Genomic DNA, 24,302 nt, shown 5'->3' with positions numbered 1-24,302 from the left:
ATGTAGAACCATGTTGCTCATAATAAATGAATATGTAGGATAGAGTTATAGTATGTTAAGCACTCTGCTGTACAAAGTTTGGTTCTTGTCAAATACCATTGCCTTACTTTTGGATGAAAAATAGATTCTGATTTATTTTGTAAAATACTCAGAGAAGGAGAATATGGCTATAGAGGCCAATATGGTTCCCAATTACATATAGAGGCCCTAGAGTTTTGATTTTTGCATTGCTGATAGGGAGATTTGGCTCGTAAATCCTTTTCTTATCTTTTATACATTGTTCTTTGTCTCCTGCAAACTTTTTCTGTCCACATTTATAACATTTTCATCTGTGGTCAAATGACTTGATATTTTATGCATGTTCATTTTTCTCTTAAAAAGTATATCTCAGAACTTTGTGTCTGGCTTTTTTGTTGTTTAATTTTTTTTTTCTGTTTTAAACTGATTAAAGTGGATACTAAGGTAGAGAAAACTTGCTGGACAAAGATATGTGGGAAGCCACAGTTCTTGTTTCTTTCATGTGGTTGATAAAATGGGAAAATAACACTCTTTTATCTTTGTTCTATAAAATCTACCTTCAAGGCCACATATAGGATTTTTTAAAAATGAAGATTTGGTCTAACTTCTAATGATATTTGACTCTTGGTGTCAAATGGAATAGACTTTTATGATTTATAGGTATAACTAGAGTTAGCGGAGAACAGGGGGACTTTATGCATTTCAGGATAAATAATAATATATAATTCAATTAATATATTTTTCTTCACTTAAAAATTAGGGGCATATAATGCCCATGTGTTGGATTCTGTTAATTCTACCTTACTTCAAATCATTTAAAAATTTATTATCTAATTTATTTAAATTATTTAAAATTTATTACTATTATATAAAAATATTGATTAAAAATTTGTGTATTATAAAGTTAACCATTCTAAAGTGTATAATCAGCTTGGTGCAGTGGCTTGTGCCTGTAATCTCAGCTAATTGGCTGGCACAGGTGGGAGGATCACTTGATCCCAGGATTTTGAGTTTGCAGTGAGCTGTGATCATAGCACTGTACTTCAGTCCAGGTGACAAGTGACACTCCATCTCTAAAAAATGAAATAAATAAAAATAAATTATATAAACAGTATCATTTAGTACACTCACAATATTTCGTGACCATTTCCTTAAGTCAGTTTTTGACAGTATATATTTTAGGTTATTCTAAAGCTGCTGATAATCAGAAGACATTAATGGGAACATTTGTAGAAATTTCAAGAATTTCCATCTTTTTGAAAGCCTGTAAGCTTAGTAAAATGTCTTCATTATTTTTTAAGCTTCTTTATTTCTTGGGAGAAAGTGAATGTTATATTTCTTAGGACTTGTCATGTAAGGTTTCTGTCTTGAAGGTACATAATGACTTTTTTCTCTTTTGGTGTTGCGTTATATCGTTTACACTTTACAATTGCTGTGACTGTTACAAGCATGTACTGTCTTTTTATTAAACAACAATGTAGTACAGTATTTCTGAGAAATTAATGAATGTTTCTATGAAATTGTCTGATAAAACTAGGAATTCTGAGATGATGAAATGAGTTGTCAAAAATTGATTACAGGGCGTGGTGGCAGGCAACCTGTAGTCCCACCTACTTGAAAGACTCACATGGGAGGATTACGTGAGCCCAGGAGTTTGGGGCTAGAGTGAGCTATGATCACGGCACTCTACTCCAGCCTGGGTGAAAGAGCCAGAACCAGTTTATAAAGAAAAAAAAATGGATGAATAATGTAATAACTTTTTTCTGCTTCCTAGAAATTTCGAATAAATGCTGTGTTAAGTACATAAAGTACATTGACTGGTGGTCTATTTTGTTAAATGATTTTTAAATTCTATATCCAGGCCAGAGAAGCTGTGACTTATTACTTACTACTGTAAATTGGAGAAAATGTTACTTTTCAAAAACAGTGCTTTCAAAAACATTCTATTAGCATTTTAATAAGCTCAATAACCTTATATCATATATTTATTCTTCAAAGTAGATTTGTATTGCTTCCGGAGTTACAGATGCTTTATATTGCCTATCGTAAATACTTTGGATTTTGGTACATATGCTACAGGACAGAAATCTTTCACAGATATGTTGACACAAGCCTTTTCAGGATATCAGTTTAATGTGTTATTTAGGGTTTTGTTTTAGTTTCTCTAACTTCTGTATTGTATATAGAAAGAATTATATGTCTGTGCCATTAAACTAGTCAATCTGTTTCTTTGAAGCATTTCTCAACATGTGTGAAGAAGCTTATTTGTAGGCTGGGAGTTAACTTGGGTCCAAATAAAACTGATTATTTTGCCCTCTTCAGCCCCCTTTCCCCCAGCAACATTAAATGTTAGCAATAGTCTGTTGAAAGTGTTGGCGAAAATCAAATTGAATTGACACCCAAAAAAGAATTAGTGAGGTATTTTGACAAGAACTAGTTCTAAGAATTGAAATATGTCCCAGTTAAATTTCCAGATTTTAAATTAACTTAAAAATTTCTAGGAGTTGTTAGAAAGATGTTATAGGCAATTTTTCATAGTGGTTAGGAGCAAACACACAGTACGTAGTGTTTAGTGCCCTGTAACCTGTGGCTAACAGAGGCTAATAACAAACCTCAGAGAAGGACTGCATGTTTCATTTTTGTAGCTCTTTCTGTCCTGAAATCTAAGTGGTTTGCAAACACTGACTCACTGAGCATAAACTCAATGAAGTGTAGTCACTTGTGAGGTAGAACATAACTTCGGTTGTATACCAGTGACCCTACACGGATGAGCCTGCCTTTTAAATACCAACAAAAGGATTTGGTGCCTACCTGACAGGGACAGAGCACATCTCACAACTGGACTCCCCAAGACCTTCTGCTCTCTTTTATTGTAAGTTTTTTATTTGGATATTTGCCAACTTATAACTGACTTTTTTTGCGTTAGTGTTTCTTACAGGTTGTACTTATAAAACAAGATATATGTTGTTCTGGCTATTGTATAATCTGTATGGTTTAATTCATTTCTATATATGATTAAAAAACTAAAATAGATTATTTGTCTTGCATATCAGGGAGAAAAAAAAAAACCTGCATTTTGGGAATGGGATAACCTTTCATTTTGGAGAAGGTTAAATAGTACGTGTATTATGTTTAGTATGTGTTACATTGAAGAACTAAACCTATGCAATACTTTACAAGACTGTTACGTGTTGGCATCAGTGTTTGTTCTTTCAAAACTTCTGTTAAGGCTGGGCCAGTGGCTCATTCCTGTAATCCCAGTGCTTTGGGGGGCCAAGGGAGCACAATTGCTCGAGTCCAGGATCAGAAGACCAGCTGAGCAACATAGTGAGACCCTGGTCTCTACAAACAATTTAAAAAATCAGCTGGGCCCTGTAGTACAAGCCTATAGTTCTAGCTACCAGGGAGACTGACATGGGAGGATTATTTGAGCCCAGGAGTTTGAGGCTGCAGTGAGCTGTCACTGCATTCCAGCCTGGGTGACAGAGCAAGACCCCATCTCTAAATAAAAAAAATTTCTATTGATTATTACCTTGAAAATGGTATCTGTTTGATTTACTCAGTCATCATGTTTATTAGATATGGTGGTAAGTGAAATACATGAAAACAAAGTACTATATAAACTAACATAACATTTACTAAAACTGTTGAAGTTTACAGAAAGGAGGATGGTAGTACCTTCTTGCAATTGAAGTTGGGGGAAGGCAGCTAAGGCATAAAATGAAGGAAACTGTTGTTGAAGAGGGATTTACTAAACTTGAAATCTGATTTCCAAAGGTCATGTAAAAGGTTTCGGAACAACAGCAGCTGAAGGGTAAATTGGGAAGTGAAAGGAAAGGGTGGTATGGGGATAATGACAGTAGAGAGATAAATATCAGCTACGTCGTTGATAACAAAAGTTATTTGGGACATGAGACATGGAGATAGATTTAGATGACCATAAGATGGCCAAGAAAATTAGATCCAGAAGTTCCCAAGTAGATTGTAAAATGTATTGCGTGTCTGAGGGAGTGTACTTTCTTGTAGCTTGGAATATTCTGATAGTTTTCAGTTTTCTGGAAGGGGTCAGAAGAGTTCTGGATTGATTGATGTGGTGAGAGACTTACGGATTTGAGGGTGCCTGTGTTATGGCTCCTGAAGAGGTGAGTACTTAGAGGTCTGGATTTGAGGCTGGTGAGTAGAGGCCCTGAGAGTCAATAGTTTTGGTAATGTGTGTCTTTTAAAGATTTGGTCCATTTGATTTATATTATCAAGTTTATGGTCACAAAGTTGTTCATACTATCTTTTTAATGTCTATGGGATCAGTAGTGATGATCCTCAGTTTGTTTACCTTGATAATATGTGTCTTTTCTCTCCCTCCCTTTGTTTTTGGTTAGCTTGGCTAGAGGCTTGTCAGTTTTCTTGATCTTTTTAAAAAAACAGCTTTTGGCTTTGTTGATTTTCTCTGTTGTTTTCCTTTTCAATTTCAGTGATTTCTTCCCTAATTTTTAATTACTTTGTTCTGCTTGCTTTAGACTGAAATTACTCTTTTTCCTCTAGTTTCCTATAGTGGAAGCTTAGATTATTGATTTTCCTTCTTTAATAAAACATGCATTCAATGCGAAACACTTTCCCTAAGCACTGCTTTTGCTGTATTCCACAAATTTTGGTAGGTTGCATTTTTTATTTTTTTGGTTCAAACTATATTAAATTTAATTTTGAGACTTCTTTGATGCATGTGTTATTTAGGATATGTTGTTTAATCTTCATATACTTTGAGTATATGAAGCCATTTTACTGTTACTGATTTCTGGTTATAGTTTGAAAGCATGCATTGTGTGATTTCTGTTTTTACAAACATGTTAAGGTATATTTTATGGACCAGAATGTAGTTTATCTTGGTGAATGTTTTATCAGAGCTAGGGAATAGTGTGTGTTCTAATGAATACAGTATTCTATAAATGTCATTTAGAAGAAGTTGATTGTCAGTGTTGTTCAGATCAACTATACCCTTCTGATTTTCTGTTTGCTTGATGTATCACATAATGAAAAAAGGGTATTAAAGTCGTTAGCTGTAATAGTGGATGTGCAGATTTGGAACTCCCTGCAGTTCTATCAGTTTTGGCCTCATATATTTTGATGCCCTGTTATTAGGTGCATATATAGGGAGGATTGTTATGTCTTCTTGGAAGGCCGACTTTTTCATTATGTCAGTCTTTAAACTCGATAAGTTTCCATATTTGAAGTCTGCTTTTTCTCAAATTATGTAACTACTCCAGCTTTCTTTTCATGAATGTTTTCATGTTGCTTTTCTGTCCCTTTACTGTTAACCTGTCTGTGTTAACATATAAAGATATGTAAGGTGAATTTTCTGTAGGCAACATATAGTCGAGTCTTATTTTCTCATCTTCTTTGACAATCTTTTAATTTGTGTATTTAGACCATTGACATTATTGATACAGTTGAGTTAACATCTGTCATGTTTATTTTCTGTTCTTTGCACATGTTCTTTGTTTCTTATCCCCCTTTTCTGCTTTCTCTGGTTTTATTTGAATATTTTCTCTCCTGTTTTGGCATATCAACATACTTAAAAATTTTTCTTAGTGATTGTTCTAGAGTTTGCAATATACATTTTTAAGTTCAGTGTTAAATGATGCTATATTGCTTCATGTGTAGTGCAGATACATCAGAATATCTCAATTCATCCTTTTTGTCCCTTATGGCATAGCTGTCATTCATCTCACTTATCTATATAATATAATCATACAGTACATTATTATTATTTTAAACAGTTGTATTTTATATTAACTAACAATAAAAAAATAATTGATATGTTATCTTCATTTTTTTCCTTTTCTGATATTCACTCACTTTTTTTTAGATTTAGTATGATTTTATTAAAAAATTTAAATTTTATTGTAAACTGACAATTTATAATTGTTTATATATATGGAGTACAGAGTGATGTTACGATTTATGAATACAATGTGGAATAATTAATTCAAGCCAGTTAACATATCCATTATCTCAAGTACTTATAATTTTTAAGTTGAGAACATTTGAAATTTACTCTTAGCAATTTTGAAATGTATGATATGTAATTATTAACTTTTAACCACACTGTGCATTAGTTCTCAAAAAAAAATCTTTGTATCTACTGTCTGAGATTCTGTACCCTTTGACTATTTCCCCCAACCCCTAGCCTCTGCAACCACTTGTCTACTCTCTCTCTCTCTCTTTTTTATGAGACGGAGTTTTCACTCTTGTTTCCTAGGCTGGAGTGCAATGGTGTGATCTCAACTCACTGCAACCTCTGCCTCCTGGGTTCGAGCGATTCTGCTGCCTTAGTCTCCCATATAGCTGGGATTACAGGCATGCACCACCACACCTGACTAATTTTGTATTTTTAGTAGAGATGGGGTTTCTCAATGTTGGTCAGGGTGGTATTGAACTTCTGACCTCAGGTGATCTGCCTGCCTCAGCTTCCCAAAATGCTGGGATTACAGGCGTGAGCCACCGCACCTGGCCGAGATTCCTAAATACTGGGTTTGGTGTCTAATTAATTTTGTCAATTTCTTGTTGACTATTACTTCAGGTACTTCCTAAGCTTGATTCTCTCTTCTGATGTTTCAGTTATGCATATGGTGCACCACTTGGGACTGTGCCACTGTTCTTTGATGTTTTGTTTTATTCATTCTTGTTTTCTTTTTGCATTTCTGTTTTAGAAGTTTCTATTATCCTATCTTCAAGCTCACTGATTTTTTTCCTACGCTTTGACCAACAATGTACCCAACAATGGCATTCTTTATTTCTGTTACAGTGTTTTTGATATCTAGTATTTTGTTTTGATTATCCCTTGTTTTATTATCCCTATCTGTGCTTACATGTTTTCCTTTTCCTTTAGTACCATCAATATATTAGTCATAGTTACTTAAATTGCCTGTCTAGTAATTACAAAATCTGTTTCATATCTGAGTCTGGTTCTGATACTTGCTTTTTCTCTTCAAATTACCTTTTGAAATTCCTCGTAATTTTATATTGAAAGCTGGACATGATATAGTAATAAGATTCAGGTAAGTAGACTTTTGTGTGAGGTTTTACTTTGTGCTGCATTTAATGTTTAATTTAGCTGTGGGTGCCAGAGGCATCAATTCCTCTAGCATCCTTGTTTTTGCCTCCGAGTCTTTTTTGGTATCTCTAAGAACTTGTTAGGTGAGATCTGTCTGGCAGCTCTTTCAGATGTTGGTGCTCTGTTGGTGTTGTGGTAAAGTATGGGGGAGGAGAAGCATTCTGTATTCTTATGATAAAGTTTTAGTCTTTAGTGGGCTTGTATTTCTAGACTGTGAACTTCACAAGTGTTTCTTTGCTCCTCCCAGTTAGATGAGACAGAACAGCTACAGGGGGTTGAAGTTGGGAACTTCCCTTTCTGGATGGAATACAATGTTCTGATTAAGCCTTTTCTTCTGGAGAGTATGATTTTTTTTTTATGGATAATGCTCTGGGTATGTTTCACAATGGTTACTTTTTTCCTCTCTTCATCCCAGAGCCTTGAGGGGATCTTTCTTGACTCTTTACTGATAATTTAGTGGGACATTTGGAATCTGGTGGCGCATCCATGAAAGTGTGGAGGTAGGCCTTGAGACTGTAGGGGCCCCTAGGAGTTCCTCACTCTTAAGCTAGACCCCCGTCAGCCTCCAGCAGTTTGTCAAAATTACCATTTAGGTCTTCCTACCATTTACTGTTTCTACTGGCTGCTTCTGCAGATAAGCAGATCTTGGCTGTAATTTTTTGGATTTGTTTGCCTCTCCAGATTTCAGGGTGATGATTTGCTTTGCAGTATCAACTTTCTGATGAGTCCAAGAAAAGTCACTGATTTTTCAGTTTGTTCTGTCTTTTTCTTTTCTTTTTTTTTTTTTTTTTTCTGAGACGGAGTTTCACTCATGTTACCCAGGCTGGAGTGCAATGGCGCGATCTCGGCTCACCGCAACCTCCGCCTCCTGGGTTCAGGCAATTCTCCTGCCTCAGCCTCCTGAGTAGCTGGGATTACAGGCACGCACCACCATGCCCAGCTAATTTTTTGTATTTTTGGTAGAGACGGGGTTTCACCATGTTGACCAGGATGGTCTCGATCTCTTGACCTCATGATCCACCCGCCTCGGCCTCCCAAAGTGCTGGGATTACAGGCTTGAGCCACCGCGCCCGGCCTTGTTCTGTCTTTTTCTTATGTGAGGACAGGAGTGATGACTTTCAGGTTTTTTTACATGTCAGTTGAAAGTGAAAGTCCTATAATTCCTTTTATATTTTAATATTTTTAGTTTTTTCATTTTTTCATTTCAGAATTTCACCACAGTGGTGAAGGTCAAAATTGGCACTAATTACAATGACAAGAACAAGGAAAAATAATAATAGTTTTTACATTAAATGGAGATGTTTATGTTGCTAGATAACTAGGTGAGTGAATAGGAGTTTATCCTTCTATTTTTTTTGTGAATCCTGAACAATTTCTAAGAATCACCAACTGAACAATGTTGGGATACATTTGTCTAGATCAGAGATTGGCAATTTTTTCCTGAAAAGAGCTAGATAGTAAATATTTTATGCTTTGCAGGCCATGTTGTCTTTGTTGTAGCTACTCAGCTTTGCAATTGTAACACAAAATTGTTAATACTTAAACAAATGAGTGTGACTATATATTTCAGTAAAGTTTATCTATAAATACAGGGTGTGGGCCAGATTTGACCCATGGGCCATAGTTTACCAATTTGTGGTCTAGAACAACGGTTTTTAATGTTTGTTCCCTATCTCTCATCCTGTAATGAGTGTCAGTAGATGGTAGATTATTTGCATGGTAGTATCAGTAGATCATTTGCAGATGTTTTACCATATTCAGGTATTGTCCCATGTTTGGATGAAGGGTTTCATATATTAATTGGAAGAGTTCAAAAGTCTTAAGAGTCATAGGTTTAGGCCTTATTTGTAAGTTTAAAACCTACCTCAAAGTTGCCATGAAATGTGATTCTTGTTTGCTTAATATGATAACAAAAAAATCTGCAATTGCATGTCGTATATTAATTTTAAAATAAGTACTTTTATTATTTCACTTTATAATGTAGGCATATTTGATATTTTAAAAGTGAGATAACAAGTTTTGCCCAAGATCAATAGATGGGGCCAGGACTGGAATTCACCAGCAACCTGAGTTCCACAGTAGAGCTCTTTTCAGCAAGTAATATATAATATCACCCATGGCAGTTGGAGGTGGTGTCAGTAGATTGAAAATTAACCTTCAGAAATCAGTTCTGGGGCTTTATTCTTAATAAGGAAAGTGAGATACTCTTTGTTTTAGTTAATTCTATGTTGGGCATTATTTCAAAGCATCTTGGAAGACAGACAGAAATAGATATTCAAGTTGCTGAAATGAATCAGATGAGTGATTTTGTGTAAAAATTATAGAACATTTAAAGTGAAAGGTATCTTAGAGACCATCTAACTCAAATATCTAATTTTAGAGATAAGAAACCTGAGACCTGAAGAAGCTAGGTGACTTGGGGGCCAGTATGGTTTAATAAAAGAGAATAATAGTCCTGGAAGCTCATAACAGAAGTATGCCAGGGCTGGCTGGCCCTAGCTTCAGAGAGTTAATTGTTAATTTTTTAGCAGTTTTCATGAGCCAGTTATTAAATACTTTCACAATTAAAAATTATATATAAACTCACACATTGTATTAAAACAAAGGTATTATATGCTTAATCTCTATCACTAATTATTTTACTATGTATTTCTGTTATCTGTGTTCTCGAGGTTGTTTACATCTGCTACATTTATATAGTGGACATGTTATATAATGGTGCCCTCTCCAACTCTATGTTCAGTGATGTCACATTGATAACTTAAAAATGACCATAGGCAAGGATCATGGAAATTGGCAAACATTATAGCAAACTGTCACCCCTGCTGGGCCCCGAACCCCAAGCCAATTGATTAATATTTACCAGTATCTCATTGGTCCTGACTACTGTGTTATATACTTGTTTATATGTTTAGTTTTGCTGCAAGACTGTGAGTTCCTTATGGTTTGGAACTTAATGTCTGTAGAATCCAGTACAATGCTTAGAGTTTAATCGAAAGACAAATGTTTTTAATTATTTAGTCTTTGATTCAAATCCTGGTTCCATCACTTACCTATCAGTATGACCTTGGTTATTTTCACCTCTGTTGATTATTTAAAATGGGAATGATAATACCAGCCTTTTGGGATTGTTGTAAGGATTAATGAGAAGACCCAGAAATGTGTCTGGTATACAGTAGGTGCACAAAAGTAGTAGATTACTACTGTTATAACCTAAGAAGTAGACATAAATGCCATTAGGGTCCAGGCTTATATTGTATTTTATTGTATGTACAGCCTTGTATTAAGTGTTTGACCACAAACTGGATGAGAATCAAGAATGCGGGTTATTTTTGTGTGCATATATAATTCTCCTTCCTACACAAAATAATGAGATAAATTAAAAAATATGATATATAAGAGGCAGGAAGCAATCCTTCTGTTATATTTGGCATTGCTCAGACTCATATTACAGTATTATGTCCAGTTTTACATTGCTCATTTTAAAGAGGATGTCACAAAACTATATGTAGTGTGTCCTGGGAAGAATCAACAGCTATGATTAAAGGGATAGAAAAATAGGCCCTTTGAGGGAAGTTTAAGGAACTGAGTTTGTTTACTCTGGAAAGGAGATGGTAACGGAGTTACCTAACTGTCTTCAAGTATATAAAGGGTTAGTTTAGGAAAGGTACTCTCAAGTTCTTCAAATGCACAGTGGACTAAAAGAGGAAATAGACATTTCATTTAAAGAAAATTGTGTTAAACACTTAAATTGCCTATCAAGAGGTATCATGGAATCTCTGTTTTTGAAAATATTTAAAAAGAATAGCAGCAGATGGTTATTTATTGAAAGGTTTAAATGTCTGACCTCATGAAAGTCAGAGGTAGGATTGTAGATGTTGTAGCCTTTTCTGCTTCTTTGATATTGATATGATTTTCTTATATTTTCTGTAATTTACCAAGCATATTCCAGCTATCTTATTGGAAGACCACAATTTTGATAGAATTATATTTTAGCTTGCATTGCATGTTAATTGCTAGATTTATCTTGAATGAAAACATTTAGTATTATCAATCTGCTAGTAAGCAATTTAAATGAAAGTTGTAACTATGAAACACTTGACATTTGTATTTTTACACCCATTTTTACATATCTGAAGGATTACTCTAGTATTCATTAAGATTTTTGCCCCTAGTAATACATTACAAATATTTTGTAACTCTTTTGTGACAGGGAATCCTCTTGGTGTATGATATTACAAATTATCAAAGCTTTGAGAATTTAGAAGATTGGTATACTGTGGTGAAGAAAGTGAACGAGGAGTCAGAAACTCAGCCACTGGTTGCCTTGGTAGGCAATAAAAGTAAGTTATTACTGCTTATTTATGTATGGTAAAGTTTACTTGCTGTTGTGGACAGAATGTTTGTGTCCCCTCACCACCCCCAATTTATATGTTGAAGACCTAATCCCCAAAATGATGGTATCTGGAAGTGGGGTTTTTGGGAGGTAATTAGGTCATCAGAGTGGAGCCCTTAAGAATGACATCTGGCAGGGCACAGTGGCTAATGCCTGTAGTCTCAGCATTTTGGAAGGCCAAGGCGGGGGATTGCTTCAGTCCAGGAGTTTGAGACAAGGTTGGCCAGCATAGTGAGACCCTTGTCTCTATTTAATTAAAAAAAGAATGGGATTAATATCTTTATAAGAGACATGAGAGATAATAATTTTCTCTGCCATATGAGGATATAGCGAGAAGGTGGCTATCTGCAAACCAGTAAGAATGCCCTCACTAGATGCTGCATCTGTCAGTGTCAGTACCTTGATCTTGGACTTTAGTTACAAGAATTTTGAGAAATAATATTTGTGGTTTAGGCCATTAATCTATGCCATTTTGTTATGGCAGCCCAGTTGAGGACTTCCCAACACATTTGCCTATCCTGTAGTTTTAATTCCTACAAAGAAAGAGTTGATATTTGGAAGCAGCTTTTCTAGAGTGAGCAAATTATTTGAGTAGAAAATTCCTAAGAATGTATACAATCTTTTCCGTAACTGTTTTGATGCATGGTCTATCATAACTGCTTCACTGCTTCAGTCAATTCCTGTGAAGGTAAGTTTAGTTCTGACAGTGTGTGTTTTGGCTTCCTGTGGTCTGAGAAAGCAGCATGGATTATTAAGAACAGCAACACAGCTGCAGATTTTATGATATTACATTGCAGTTTCAGCTCTGTCCCAGAGGTTTTGAGTGATACATTTCATTAAATGATCCCCTATTTTAGGGAAGGAAGAAGTGTCTATATTGGAATTTTATATGCATTGTTTCTTGCTCGTGTCTCATATAAATTTCATTTTCTAAATTTTTGGGTTTGTTCTGAAATAGATTTTTTTTTTTTTTCCTGAGAAAGAGTATATTAGGGAGAAGAGCAGTTCTTGGTAAAAATTAGGGTTTGTAAGTAATTTCAAGACCTGTCTCTTGGGCTATGATAGATAGAGAAAAATTATAAAACTGAACTCAGTACATGACTGTATTTTGGTTCCTAGTCCTGCAATGTAGTAACTTAGAAAAAGAGACATTAGTAAAGGTTTTCAAATATAGTCATGTGTTGCTTAACAACAGGATATGTTTTAAGAAATGTATTGTTAGGCAGTTTCATTGTGTGAACATTATAGAGTATATATTAGGGTTCTCTAGAAGGATATAACTAATAGGATATAGTTATATGTGAAAGGGAATTTATTAAGGAGAATTGACTCATACAGTCACAAGATGAAGTCCCACGATAGGCCATCTGCAAGTTAAGGTGCAAGGAAGACAGAAGTGGATCATTCTGAGTCCCAAAACCTCAAAAGCAGGGAAGCCGACAGTGCAGCCTTCAGTCTGTGACTGAAGGCCTGAGAGTCCCTGGCAAACCACTAGTGTAAGTCCAAGAGTCCAAAAGTCAAAGAACTTGGAGTTTCATGTTTGAGGGCAGGACGCATCCAGCACAGGAGGAAGATGGAGACTGGAAGACTCAGCAAATCTGCTTTATTCTAGCCATGATGACAGATGATTAGAGAGTGCCCACTCAGATTAAGGATAGGTCTGCCTCTCCCAGTCCACTTACTCAAATGTTAATCTCCTTTGGCAATACCCTCACAGACACACCCAGGAAGAATACTTTGTATCCTTCAATCAAGTTGACACTTAATATTTACCATCACATAGAGAGTGTATTTACACAAATCTATATGGCATGGCCTACTACATACCTAAGCTATATGGTATCCTGTTGCTCCTAGGCTACAAACTTGTATGTTAACATACAGAATACTGTAGGCAGTTATAACACAATGGTGAGTATTTATGTGTCTAAGCATAGAAAAGGTAGAGTAAAAGTATGTTATAAAAGCTCCGTTATAATCTTATGGGACCACTATCATATATGTGGCCCATCGTTGATGGAAACATTGTTATGCAACACACGACTGACTCAATATATTCCAAGTTATTTGACATCAGAAAAAGAGAAAATGACCTCAGATTTTACCATGGAGCATTTAGATCAGGTATTTCCTGACTGCAAGGGTTGTTAAATCAATATGTACATATATTACCGAGAGAATTATCTTTTCCAAAGGTCTTAAAAAATGTAGTACTTTTTTTTTCCTCTGTAATTGTTTAGGAAGCAGTGCTTCCTGAAAGACCAAACCAAGATTTCTGCATTATGTGGCTTTGCACACTAGATGAGCATTTCATAAGTTCAAGTTTAATTTAAAACCATGATGACACAGGTGTGAAAAATACAGACATTATCATACGCTCTGGAAAACCATATTACATATCATAAAATGTTATGGCTTGCATAGAAATTGTAGTTTGCTTTTTTAAAAGCTTTAAATTTTGCTCATCTGTTTTGCAAACAATTCTTTTTAATTGAGTGAATCAGATGCTTTTCAGTTCATTGAAAATCCCCCTTTGCAAATCATGTTTTGATGAGCTTAAGTTCTATTTCTGGGTTCAGCTTCTCAGTTTAGTTGTCATTCAAAGCATTGGGTTATATTATGGTTAAGTGTGTGCTTTATTGGAGGCTTCCCATTACCTTATGAGAAATTATAGCGTCTCTGAGGGAGAGGAGTTACGATTTATTTTAATTTCTTTCAGGACATAATCTAACTGCCATTTGGGATAATGGTGTAGTGGTGTATAATTATATACATTATGTTATGTATATCCTATCTTGTGAAGCATCCACCATTGGTCATTGTCAAAGACAGGCTGTTAGAGTTAGATGGGCTCTTGGACTGGACTAGTGGTGGCATTCCCAGGTTTTAAAAACAAATGTTCGTATAAGTTATTTGAATTTATGTAAGAAATTAATGCAATGTTATGTTTGAGATTTAATAGCATAAAATTCAAGAGTTTTCCTTTTTTTACTTTTGGCTTAGTTATAACCCCTTTCTTGTATGTATTTATAATACGCTCTTTCAGAATGAGATTATATAACAGTGTATGCAGTCACATAGAATGTTATATATGTAAGATAAAGATATTATAGATGAATATTTTCCTGAATATTATTTACTACATAATCTGTCACTGGCCCAATTTCATGTAATCACGTAATGAAAGAGCCTTCTGCAATTAAGCCTATTAAGGCTTTAACTCTGAGTCTCCTGAATATATTTTGATTTCTATGTCCAAATTGATGTTATATTTGTTATGGTATTGTAGTATGTACTTACTTTCTTTTGGGGGGATATAATTATATTAAAAATCAATAAAATTTACAAACAGACTTTTCACACTGGTTAAAGGCAAAGCAAGAGTTGTGATGGAAAGACATATGAAGCTGGATTATTATGCTCATTACCTAAATGTAGTCATCTTCTTCCTAAATGTGGTTTTAAAATTTATCATTGTGTCCCGTTTTTTGTGACTTAAGTAGAAAGCATATGTTGAAAAGAAATGTGTAGGCTATGGAAATATTGGTAGCAATAGTCAGCTTTTAGTTAAAGTTAGCAGAAGGAGGGAGATAAAAAGATAGGGTGAACACACATTTCCATAAAAAAAGAGAGTGTGTGTGAACTTATTTCATGCTAAGAGCTTATAACAGTAAATTATAAGACTATTTGCTTTTTATTAAAATATAGTAAACACTTCAGAAATTTGGGCTGAAGATAGAGGATATTCTGATATAAAGATGAATTATGGACTTATTTTATGAAAAGTTAAATTTTATGCTTAAATATTACAGACTAACTAGAGTAGGTTAATGAAATGGCTAATAGAGGAAGAGATTTCTTTTAATGAAATGGAAAGAATGATTGGTAACTAGTACATTAACTATTTCAATATATAATTCTTAAAAATGTACAATTATTAAAATGAAATATTCTGTGTTCTATTTTGAAAGAATATCAGATGCTAATTAGTGTTATTTTGTTTAAGTACTAAATGAAATATTGCAGTCATAGAGCTTTGAATTTAGACAAACTTTGCTTACAAGCCCAATTGCTTCACTCTAGAGCAGTGTGATATCATACAAGTTACTTTACGTTTTTAAGCCTCAGTTTCCCCCATCTGGAAATGAGGGTAATAGTTTATGTTGGATAAAGCTGATTTAAAGATTAAATAAGATATTGTGTGAAAAGCGCTGTGCTTGTGGTCTTTTGCATAGTAAGTGCCCAGTAACTATAAATTAGTTTATTAATCATAATGGCCTTTTAAAAGTACTGAGCATAGATAGCTTCAACTTGATTTATCACAGATTGCAAACCAGTAGAGCTAAAATTCATGCTCTGTGCAACTTTCCTGGAGAAAATGTTTATTAAAGAATTTCCTTATTACCATCTTTTTTCTGTCCTCCCCCTCCCCCAGCCACCTGCCAGAGATTGATAGTTCTCATATTATGTGTTGGGTAGGGCCATTCTTTCGCTAAACGTTTTTGAAAGTCTGCTATGTGTATTAATCTAGTCATTGTTAATTTGCTGAAAGGTTGAGACAAAGAGTCTTTAAGGAGTGATGGGAACCTGCCAAACTAGATCTTAGTCTTATTCTTTTTCACTGTCATCTTCAAATTATAAAAAAGAAATTTCTTTGTTTTGCTCTGTCTGGTTGTTGGATTAATAAATACACTTAACTTTAGCAAGATGACTAGCATGATGATTGACTAGAGACATGTGTCACTTGGTGTTTGAGAGCCCATGAGGGCAGTATGGAGACACCCAGCCACTGCAGCCCCATCTCGCCTTCCCATAACAGATCGGTCTAGAGACAGGAGAGACTTTTAGGGAAAAGGTAAGCAGCAGATACCTACTAGTCCCCATTGCCACCACAAACATCTACATTCCTTACTACAGGAGAATCCCGCAGTTCTCGTAAGCCCTGACTCTAGTTTGGAGAGCTCCTAGGAATTCACACAGCTGCCTTGCTCTGGATTAGGAGCACAAGGTGTATATTCCTCACCCTCCATCCACCCCTTGTGAGTCAAACTGCTGCAGCATGGTGCCATCTTGAGACCAGAGCCACCTCTGGAGTGTGCACTCTTCTGGGGGTCAGTAGCTGTTGGACCTCTGCAGCACTGGGAGTCCATCTTCATTCCACCAAGCCCAAATGGGTGACTGAACACCACAGCTTCAGCTGCTCAGAGTCTAGGCTCATGATTGCCTGTGACTCTGACCTGCACAGCAGGGAAACCAATCCCCACTGCCCACACTCAAGCTGGAGGAAAAGCCTGACAGTCTTTCACAGGGCAAACCTGCCCTTGAGCCAGCCAAACTGCTGTGTACCCTCCCTTGAGCAGGAGAGATCCCTGAACCATTGAGGAGCTGACACACCCAGGCTGGTAGAGTGGCTATGTGTCTGTGCCCAAGGCCTGAGAAACAGTCCCATAGGCTGCTCCTGGCAGATACATCCCCAGGCTGATCTAGCAGCTGTGCATCCTTGTCTTAGGTCTGAGAAACAGCCCCATAGGCTGCCTCTACCAAATACTCTCCTAGGCTAGCCAGGAAGCTAAGCATTCATGTTCTGGGCCTGAGAAAACCCTGCAGACCACCTCTGGCAGAAATGCCCCCTAGGCCAGCTGAGCAGCTGTGTGCACCCATCCCAGGCATGAGAAATAGTTCTGTGGGCTACCTCCAGCAGACACATGCCCAGGCCCCCTGAAAAGCTGTGTGGCCATGTACTAGACCTTAGAAACAGCCCCCAGCAGGCACTCCCACAGGCTGGCCAGGCAGCTGTGCACCTGTGACTCTAGCCAGTATAACAGACTTCAAATCAGTCCCTAAGTTGACCAACCTACCATGTTCATGCATGTACCCCTGACCTGAGAAACAGCCCAGCAAGCCCACCCTTAGCAAAGTTACACCATTGCTGCCACAAACTCTCTTAGCCTTGGCCACTGAGACATTCACAAATGTCATTATTGTGAATTACAACTGAAGAAACTGCATAGAGAAATAGTACTGCATCCAACTAGAAACAATCCCAGTGCATCCCCACTGAACTGACACCCCAGGGCCATCTATATGAATAAGTCTTTTCTTATGGACCCTACTCCATAAAATTAGAAGAGGTGACTGTTCTATCAGATGCATAGAAATCAACATAGGGACACATCAAACACGAAAAAGCAGAGAAACACGACACCTTTAAAGGAATGTGATAATACTCTAGTAATAGATTTTAATCATAAGAAAATACATAAAATTTCAGAAGTGGAATTCAAAATAATAATCTTAAGGAAAGTCAGTGAGATACAGGAGAATATATATAGAAAATTCAACAAAATCAGGAAAGTAATTCATTATATGAATGAAGAATTCAACAAAGAGATAGATATAACCAAGAACCAATCAGAAATATTAGAGCTGAAGAATTTAATGAATGAAGTGAAAAATACTATCAAGAGCTCCAACAACAGATTTAAACCAAGCAGAAGAAAGAATTCTGCAACTTGAAGACAAGTCTTTTGAAATCACAGACAAAAATAAATAATAATAATAAAAAAGAATGAAGAAAACCTACAGGATTAATGGGGCAACATTAAGTGAACAAACATATGTGGAAGTTCCAGAAGAAAAGAGAAGGGAAAAGTTGTAGAAAACTTATTTATTGAAATAATAGCTGAAAACTTCATAATCTTGAAAGACAGATGAACATACACATCCAGGAAGCCTAAAGAACCTGAAGTAGATTTAACCCAAAAAGGTCCTCTTCAAGGAACATTATAGCCAAATTGTCAAAAGTAAAAGTCAGAGGATTCTAAAAACAGCAAGAGAATAGTGTAAAGTCACATATAAGGGAATTGCCAGTGGACTAATTGTGAGTTTTTCAGCAGAAACCTTACAGGCTAGGAGAGAATGGAATTATATGTTGAAAGTACTGAAAGAAAAAAAAAAAACACCTGTCAGCCAGGAATATTAGAATATTATACCCAGCAAAGCTGTCCTTTCCAGACAAGCAAGAACCAAGAGAATTCATCATCACTGGACTGGCCTTACAACAAATGTTCAAGGTACTCTTACATCTGGAAGTGCAAAGATAGTAACCGCTATCATGAGAACATGTGAAACTGTAAAGCTTATTGCTAGAACTATTACACAAAGGAGAAAGAAAGAAATCTTATCACAACAGAAAGCCATTCAACAATAAGAATAAGCAATAAGGAAGTAAGGAACAAAGGACGTATGGAACAACCAGAAAGCAGTCAATAACATGACACGTATAAGTCTTCACCTATTAATAATAACTTTGAATTGAATATTTAAACTCATTACATTTCTCATTTAAAAGATACAGACCATTTAATGTATTACAACAAAAGAAGACCCAACTATATGCTGCCTACCAGAAACTCTTTACTTGTAAAAATACACATAGATTGAAAGTGAAAAGATAGAAAAAGATATTCCATGCAAACAGAAACCAAAAGCAAGCAGGAGTAAGCTATATATATATTAGACAAAACAGACTTCAAGTCCAAAGCTGTACAAAGAGACAAAGGAGGACGTTATATAATAAAGGGATCAATTCAGCAAGAGAATATAGCAATTATAAATATATACATACCTGATATTGGAAAACTCAAATATATAAAGCAAATATTATTAAATCAAAAGGTAGAGATAGACTTTAATACAATAATAGTTGTTTACTTCAGCACCCTACTCCTCAGCATTGGAGAGATTGCCTAAATAGAAAATCAGCAAAGAAACATTGTATTTAAACTGCACGATAGACCAAACTGCACCTAACAGACATTTACAGAACATTTCACCTACCGAACAGCTACATAATATACCTTCTTTTCATCAGCACCTGGAACTTTCTCAAAGATTGACCCATATGCTAGGATACAAAAGAAGTGTCAAAAAAATGAAAAAAAATCGAAATTGTATCAAATCTCTTATCTAACTACAAGGAATAAAACTAGAAACCAATAGTAAGATGAACATTCAAAACTATACAACAAATGGGAATTGAATATTATTCCGAATGACCAATGGGTGAAGGAATAAATTAAAAAGGAAATCGAAAAAATTCTTCACAGAAATGAAAGTAGAAGCACAACATACAAAAAGTTATGGGACACAGTAAAAGCAACACTAAGAAGCAAGTGTATATCAATAAATACCTACATCAAAAGGCTGGAAGGATATTCAATAAACTGCAATGAATTCAAGGAACTAGAATGCAAAGACAAACCAAACCCAAAATTAGAAGGAAAGAAATTAAGATCAGAGCAGAATAATAAAGAGCAGGGCAGAAATAATAAAGATCAGAAATAAATGAAATTGATACAATGAAAAACAAAAGGTTCAACAAAACAAAAAGTTGTTTTTTAAAGATATAATCAACAAACCATTAGACTAAGAGAAAAGGGAAGACTCAAATAAATAAAATCACAAATGAAAAGGAGATGTCACAAGAGGTACCGTAGGAATATAAAGGACCATTAGAGATTACAGTGAACAACTACACCCAGTTTTGAGCTAAGTAAATAAATAAAGCAAGCAAGCAAGCAAGCTGAAGTTCTTACTGCTGGAGTTCAAAACATACTACAAAGCAGTATTAAGCAAAGCGGCACAGCACTGGCATAACAGCAGATACATAGACCAACGGAATGGAATAAAGAATAAATAAATTTGCATATTTACAGTGAATTGACTTAACAAACGTTCAAGAACACTCAGTGGAGAAAGGACACTCTTCAACAAATGGTGCTGGGAAAATTGGATATCCATATGCAAAATAAGACTAGACTTTCACCTCTCACCCTATACAAATATAATAAATATAAAATAAAATCAACTAAAAATGGATCAAAGACCTAACTGCAAGATGAAATGAAACTATAAAACTACTAGAGGAAAACATAGAGAAAACACTTTAAGACTTTTTTTTTTTTTTAAGACTTTAATACTTTTCTGGGAAAAGTATTTTATGAATAACACCTCACAAGCATAGGCCATGAAATAAAAATAAATGGGATTATATCAAATTTAAAAACTTCTGAATGACAAAGGAAACAACCAACAGAGCAAAAAACTAATCTACAGAATGGGAAAAAATATTTGTAAACAACTCACCCAACAGGGGATTAATAACCAAATTATACAGGGGACGCAAACATCTCAACAGCAAAGAAACAAAGACAAACCAAAACAAAAACACCCACCCCCAAAACCAATCCAATTTTAAAAATGGGCAAATGATCTGAACAGACATTTCTCCAAAGAAGACATACAAATGGTCAAGAAATAGATGAAAAAAATGTTTCGGCATCACTAATTATCAGGGAAATGCAAATCAAAATCACAATGAGGTATCATTTCACCCTGGATAGGATGGCTGTTATCAAAAACACAAAAAAATAACATGCTGATGTGAATGTGAAGGAAAAGAACTCTTATACACTGTTAGTGGGAATGTAAACAGTATGGATGTTCTTCAAAAAACCACAAATAGAACTATCATATGATCCAGCAATCCCACTGCTGATTATTTATCCAAAGTGAAGAAAATCAGTGTATTGAAGAGACATCTGCACATCCATTTTTATTGCAACACTATTAATAATAGCCAAGATATGAAATCAACCTAGTTTTCAACAACAGATGAATGGTTAAAGAAAATGTGGTATATTTGCATAGTGGAATACTATTCAACCATAAAAAAGAATATGGGTCCTGTCATTTGTGGCAACAGGAATGTAACTGGAGGACATTATAGTAAGTGAAATAAGCCAGGCACAGAATGTTAAATACCACATGTTCTCATTTACATATGGAAGCTAAAAATAGTTGATTTTATAGAAGTCACAAATAGATTATGCTAGAGTCTGGGAAGGGTAAATGAAAGTAAGGGTTAGGGAGAGATTTGTTAAAGGATACAAAATTGCAGCTAGATATGAGTAATAAGTTCTAGTGTTTTAGACCACTGTAGGAGGACTATACTTAACAATAATATATTGCATGATTTCAAGTAGTTAGGAAGAAGATAATGATTGTTTCTAACACAAATGATAAATATTTGCGATGATGGATATTCACATTACCCTGATCTGATCAATATACATTATATATTTAGATAAACATCACCATTAATATGTACAATTACTATACATCAATTTAAAAGGTTGGAAAAAATACAGTTCAAATGTTCATAGAAGGCTATGCTTTTATTTTAGTGAGTAAAAAATCTCTGGTAAGTAAATTTCAAAATGGGTAAGAGAGTTAGTCATTGATCTATTCTGTGCATATCACAGAAGTTTGGCTGAAATTTAACAATCTCTTCAACCCTGTGTGGCATGAGATGACTGAAAGGTCACAGATCCAGCTATGTAAAAACCTTAAAACAGTTATATTGCCATATTAGGCAACATCTGCAAGTCAGGGAGCCAAATCTACCAGGCTTAATACTGGGTTTCCTGGCTTTTGCAATCTTGCTCTTCCAGCATTGGGGTACTCTCACTTGATAAGAGCCTGCACTTCAGAGCCTAGAGATTTTTAAATTTATATCCACCTAAGGGCTTTTCATAGGTGAACCTGGCCATGGCCTAATTTACCACTATCACCTCTCATATAAACTACAATGGTAGCTTCCTAAGTGGTCTTCCTGCTCCTAGGTTTCCTTTCCTACAGTTCTGTTCCCAAATTGCAGATTATGTGACTTTTCTGCTTAAAACTCTTTGGGTGGTTTTTCATCATACATCAACTCCAAACTTCTTATCCAAATTTACCAACGTTAGGGGATTGAGCTCTTACCTACTACTCAGACTTCATCTTCTATATGCTTCTTTGCCCACTATAAGTGCAAGACATGTTTGTTTATTTTATTGTTTCTAAAACATTCCAAGTTCATTTGTATTATACTTAGAATTTCTCATGCTTGAAATGATTTTCCCTCTTGTCTTTGCTTTTGGCTAGCTCTATTTTGTCATTGAGGTCTCACCTTCAGCAATCATCTTTTTAAAGCTTTATTCTAAAGGAGCCACCCAGTCTTGCTTTTCGTCAGGTATTAAGCTTCAGTTATCTGCATATTCTTATTGTCATCTGATACTGTTTCTTGTCTGTATTTCCCTACTAAAATCTAAACTCTGAAAGCTAAGGACTTCATCACTTACAACAGTGCTTGAACTAATAGCGAATGAATGAATAAAAGCTTTTTCATGAAGACTGTTGGAATTATAAGTGTTTACAGCCCTGGATGTGTTATTCAGGGAAAGTAATTTTTTTTTTAATGAGGGAAAATACATATGTAGATGTAGGGAATCCATTAGATGACCTTCGGGGCCAAGTGGCCTATTGAATTCCACTCTGATGAATAATGTCAGAGGGAGTTTCTTGGGAAACACATCATAGTTTTATACTAGATTATGTTTGAAATAAAATTTCATAGATCTTACATTATAATTTTAGATTAAATCAATATAAAGGATTTAGGAAGTTTGCTTTTTTATCCTAACTTGTGACTTTTACATAATGTTAGAAATCTAAACTTTTGACTTTTTATTTACAATTTTTTTGTGTTTAATTAAAAAAATCATAGTCTGTACTGAATTACAATTTTGTTTCAGGCAAGGGTATAACTGAAATGAAATGAGAATTCAGGAATATTAATTTTTTTAAAAGATTAATTTTTAAAAAGATTAAATTTTTTACAATATTAATTTTAAGTTCAATCAGTGTTTTGTAACTGCATGGCATTTTAATTTGTCATTTTGTTGTTTTCTGTTTTTAATCTGTTATGCCTTTATATTATCTGATCCATCAGCTAGTTTCTCCTCTGACTGGTAAACATTCTTAGTTGGATAGATTATAAACAGAATTAACAGGGGTTGCATAGAAGCTGCCCTCCTCTTGATTTATAGCTTCTTAGTTAGTGGAAGGGTGGTGGTTATCGGTAACTTGTATTGGGGGTGGGAATTATCATGCTCCAGTATAGAGTGGATGGATGAATGATTTCTACTCTTAAAGATGTTAACCAGATCCTTTTGCAAATAAAGACTAATAACTCAGATTTTTAAACAATCTTCATGACAGATGAGGGCATAGAGAAGAGTGCATCAACACCAATTAAGAATGTTGAGTGTATATTCTTCTTAACAGTGATTGATAGCTCTTGGAGTACTATCTCTGCCCAAGAAGTGATGTTTTACGTTGGAAAGTTTAAAGGTTACATTTTAATGTACCCTATAAGTTGTGTTCCCTGAACTCAATGAAAATGTATTAGTAAATTAGGTAAACTTCAAGTTGAAAATTTTACTTATCGTCTCAACACCATTATCACCAGGCTTTTAAAAGAGATATTTTTTTCTCAGTAATAGGGGAGTAAAAGAAATGGCTCTGTGTCCAGTTTGAAAACCATTGGAATTTATATGAAATGACTTGCCTATTTTGTGACTCTTTTGAGTCTTTAATAAAAATTCTTTATCTGTATAACAGACATGTGCAACAATTAAATTGGTAATATTTATTTTGAAGGATTCATATTAACTTGTATAAAATTTATCACATACAATATTATACCAAAGTGAACAAGTCATTGTTACCAATTTGTTTAAGAGAGCTTATAATTTATGAAGCACAAACAGAAACTCTTTAGTGGATTTACTCACTCTCTTTATACATTTTAAACTAAAGCATTCTGCCCCTTTCACCATTTCTTTTACTACTTTGCTTCCTTTTTGTTTCAGATAATCCTAATCCCAAAGTATCAGA

At 35.0% G+C, this 24,302-nt stretch overlaps 1 protein-coding gene across 5 annotated transcripts in view; it reads left to right on the top strand.

Moving 5' to 3' along the window:
* Positions 1 to 24,302, top strand: part of RAB28 (RAB28, member RAS oncogene family) — a 117,140-nt gene that overhangs the window by 10,753 nt on the left and 82,085 nt on the right. For all 5 annotated transcript variants that reach the window (XM_032272652.1, XM_032272662.1, XM_032272656.1 and 2 more), the window contains exon 4: positions 11,340 to 11,469. In XM_032272652.1, coding sequence (XP_032128543.1) covers positions 11,340 to 11,469 — 130 coding nt within the window. The remainder of the gene's footprint in view (positions 1 to 11,339; positions 11,470 to 24,302) is intronic.

Source organism: Sapajus apella, unplaced genomic scaffold (assembly GCF_009761245.1).
Source record: "Sapajus apella isolate SASKATOON/1434 unplaced genomic scaffold, GSC_monkey_1.0 scaffold5, whole genome shotgun sequence".
NCBI lineage: Eukaryota > Metazoa > Chordata > Mammalia > Primates > Cebidae > Sapajus > Sapajus apella.
Note: the sequence above shows the minus strand (reverse complement) of the source record. Positions and strands in the feature narration are given on the sequence as shown.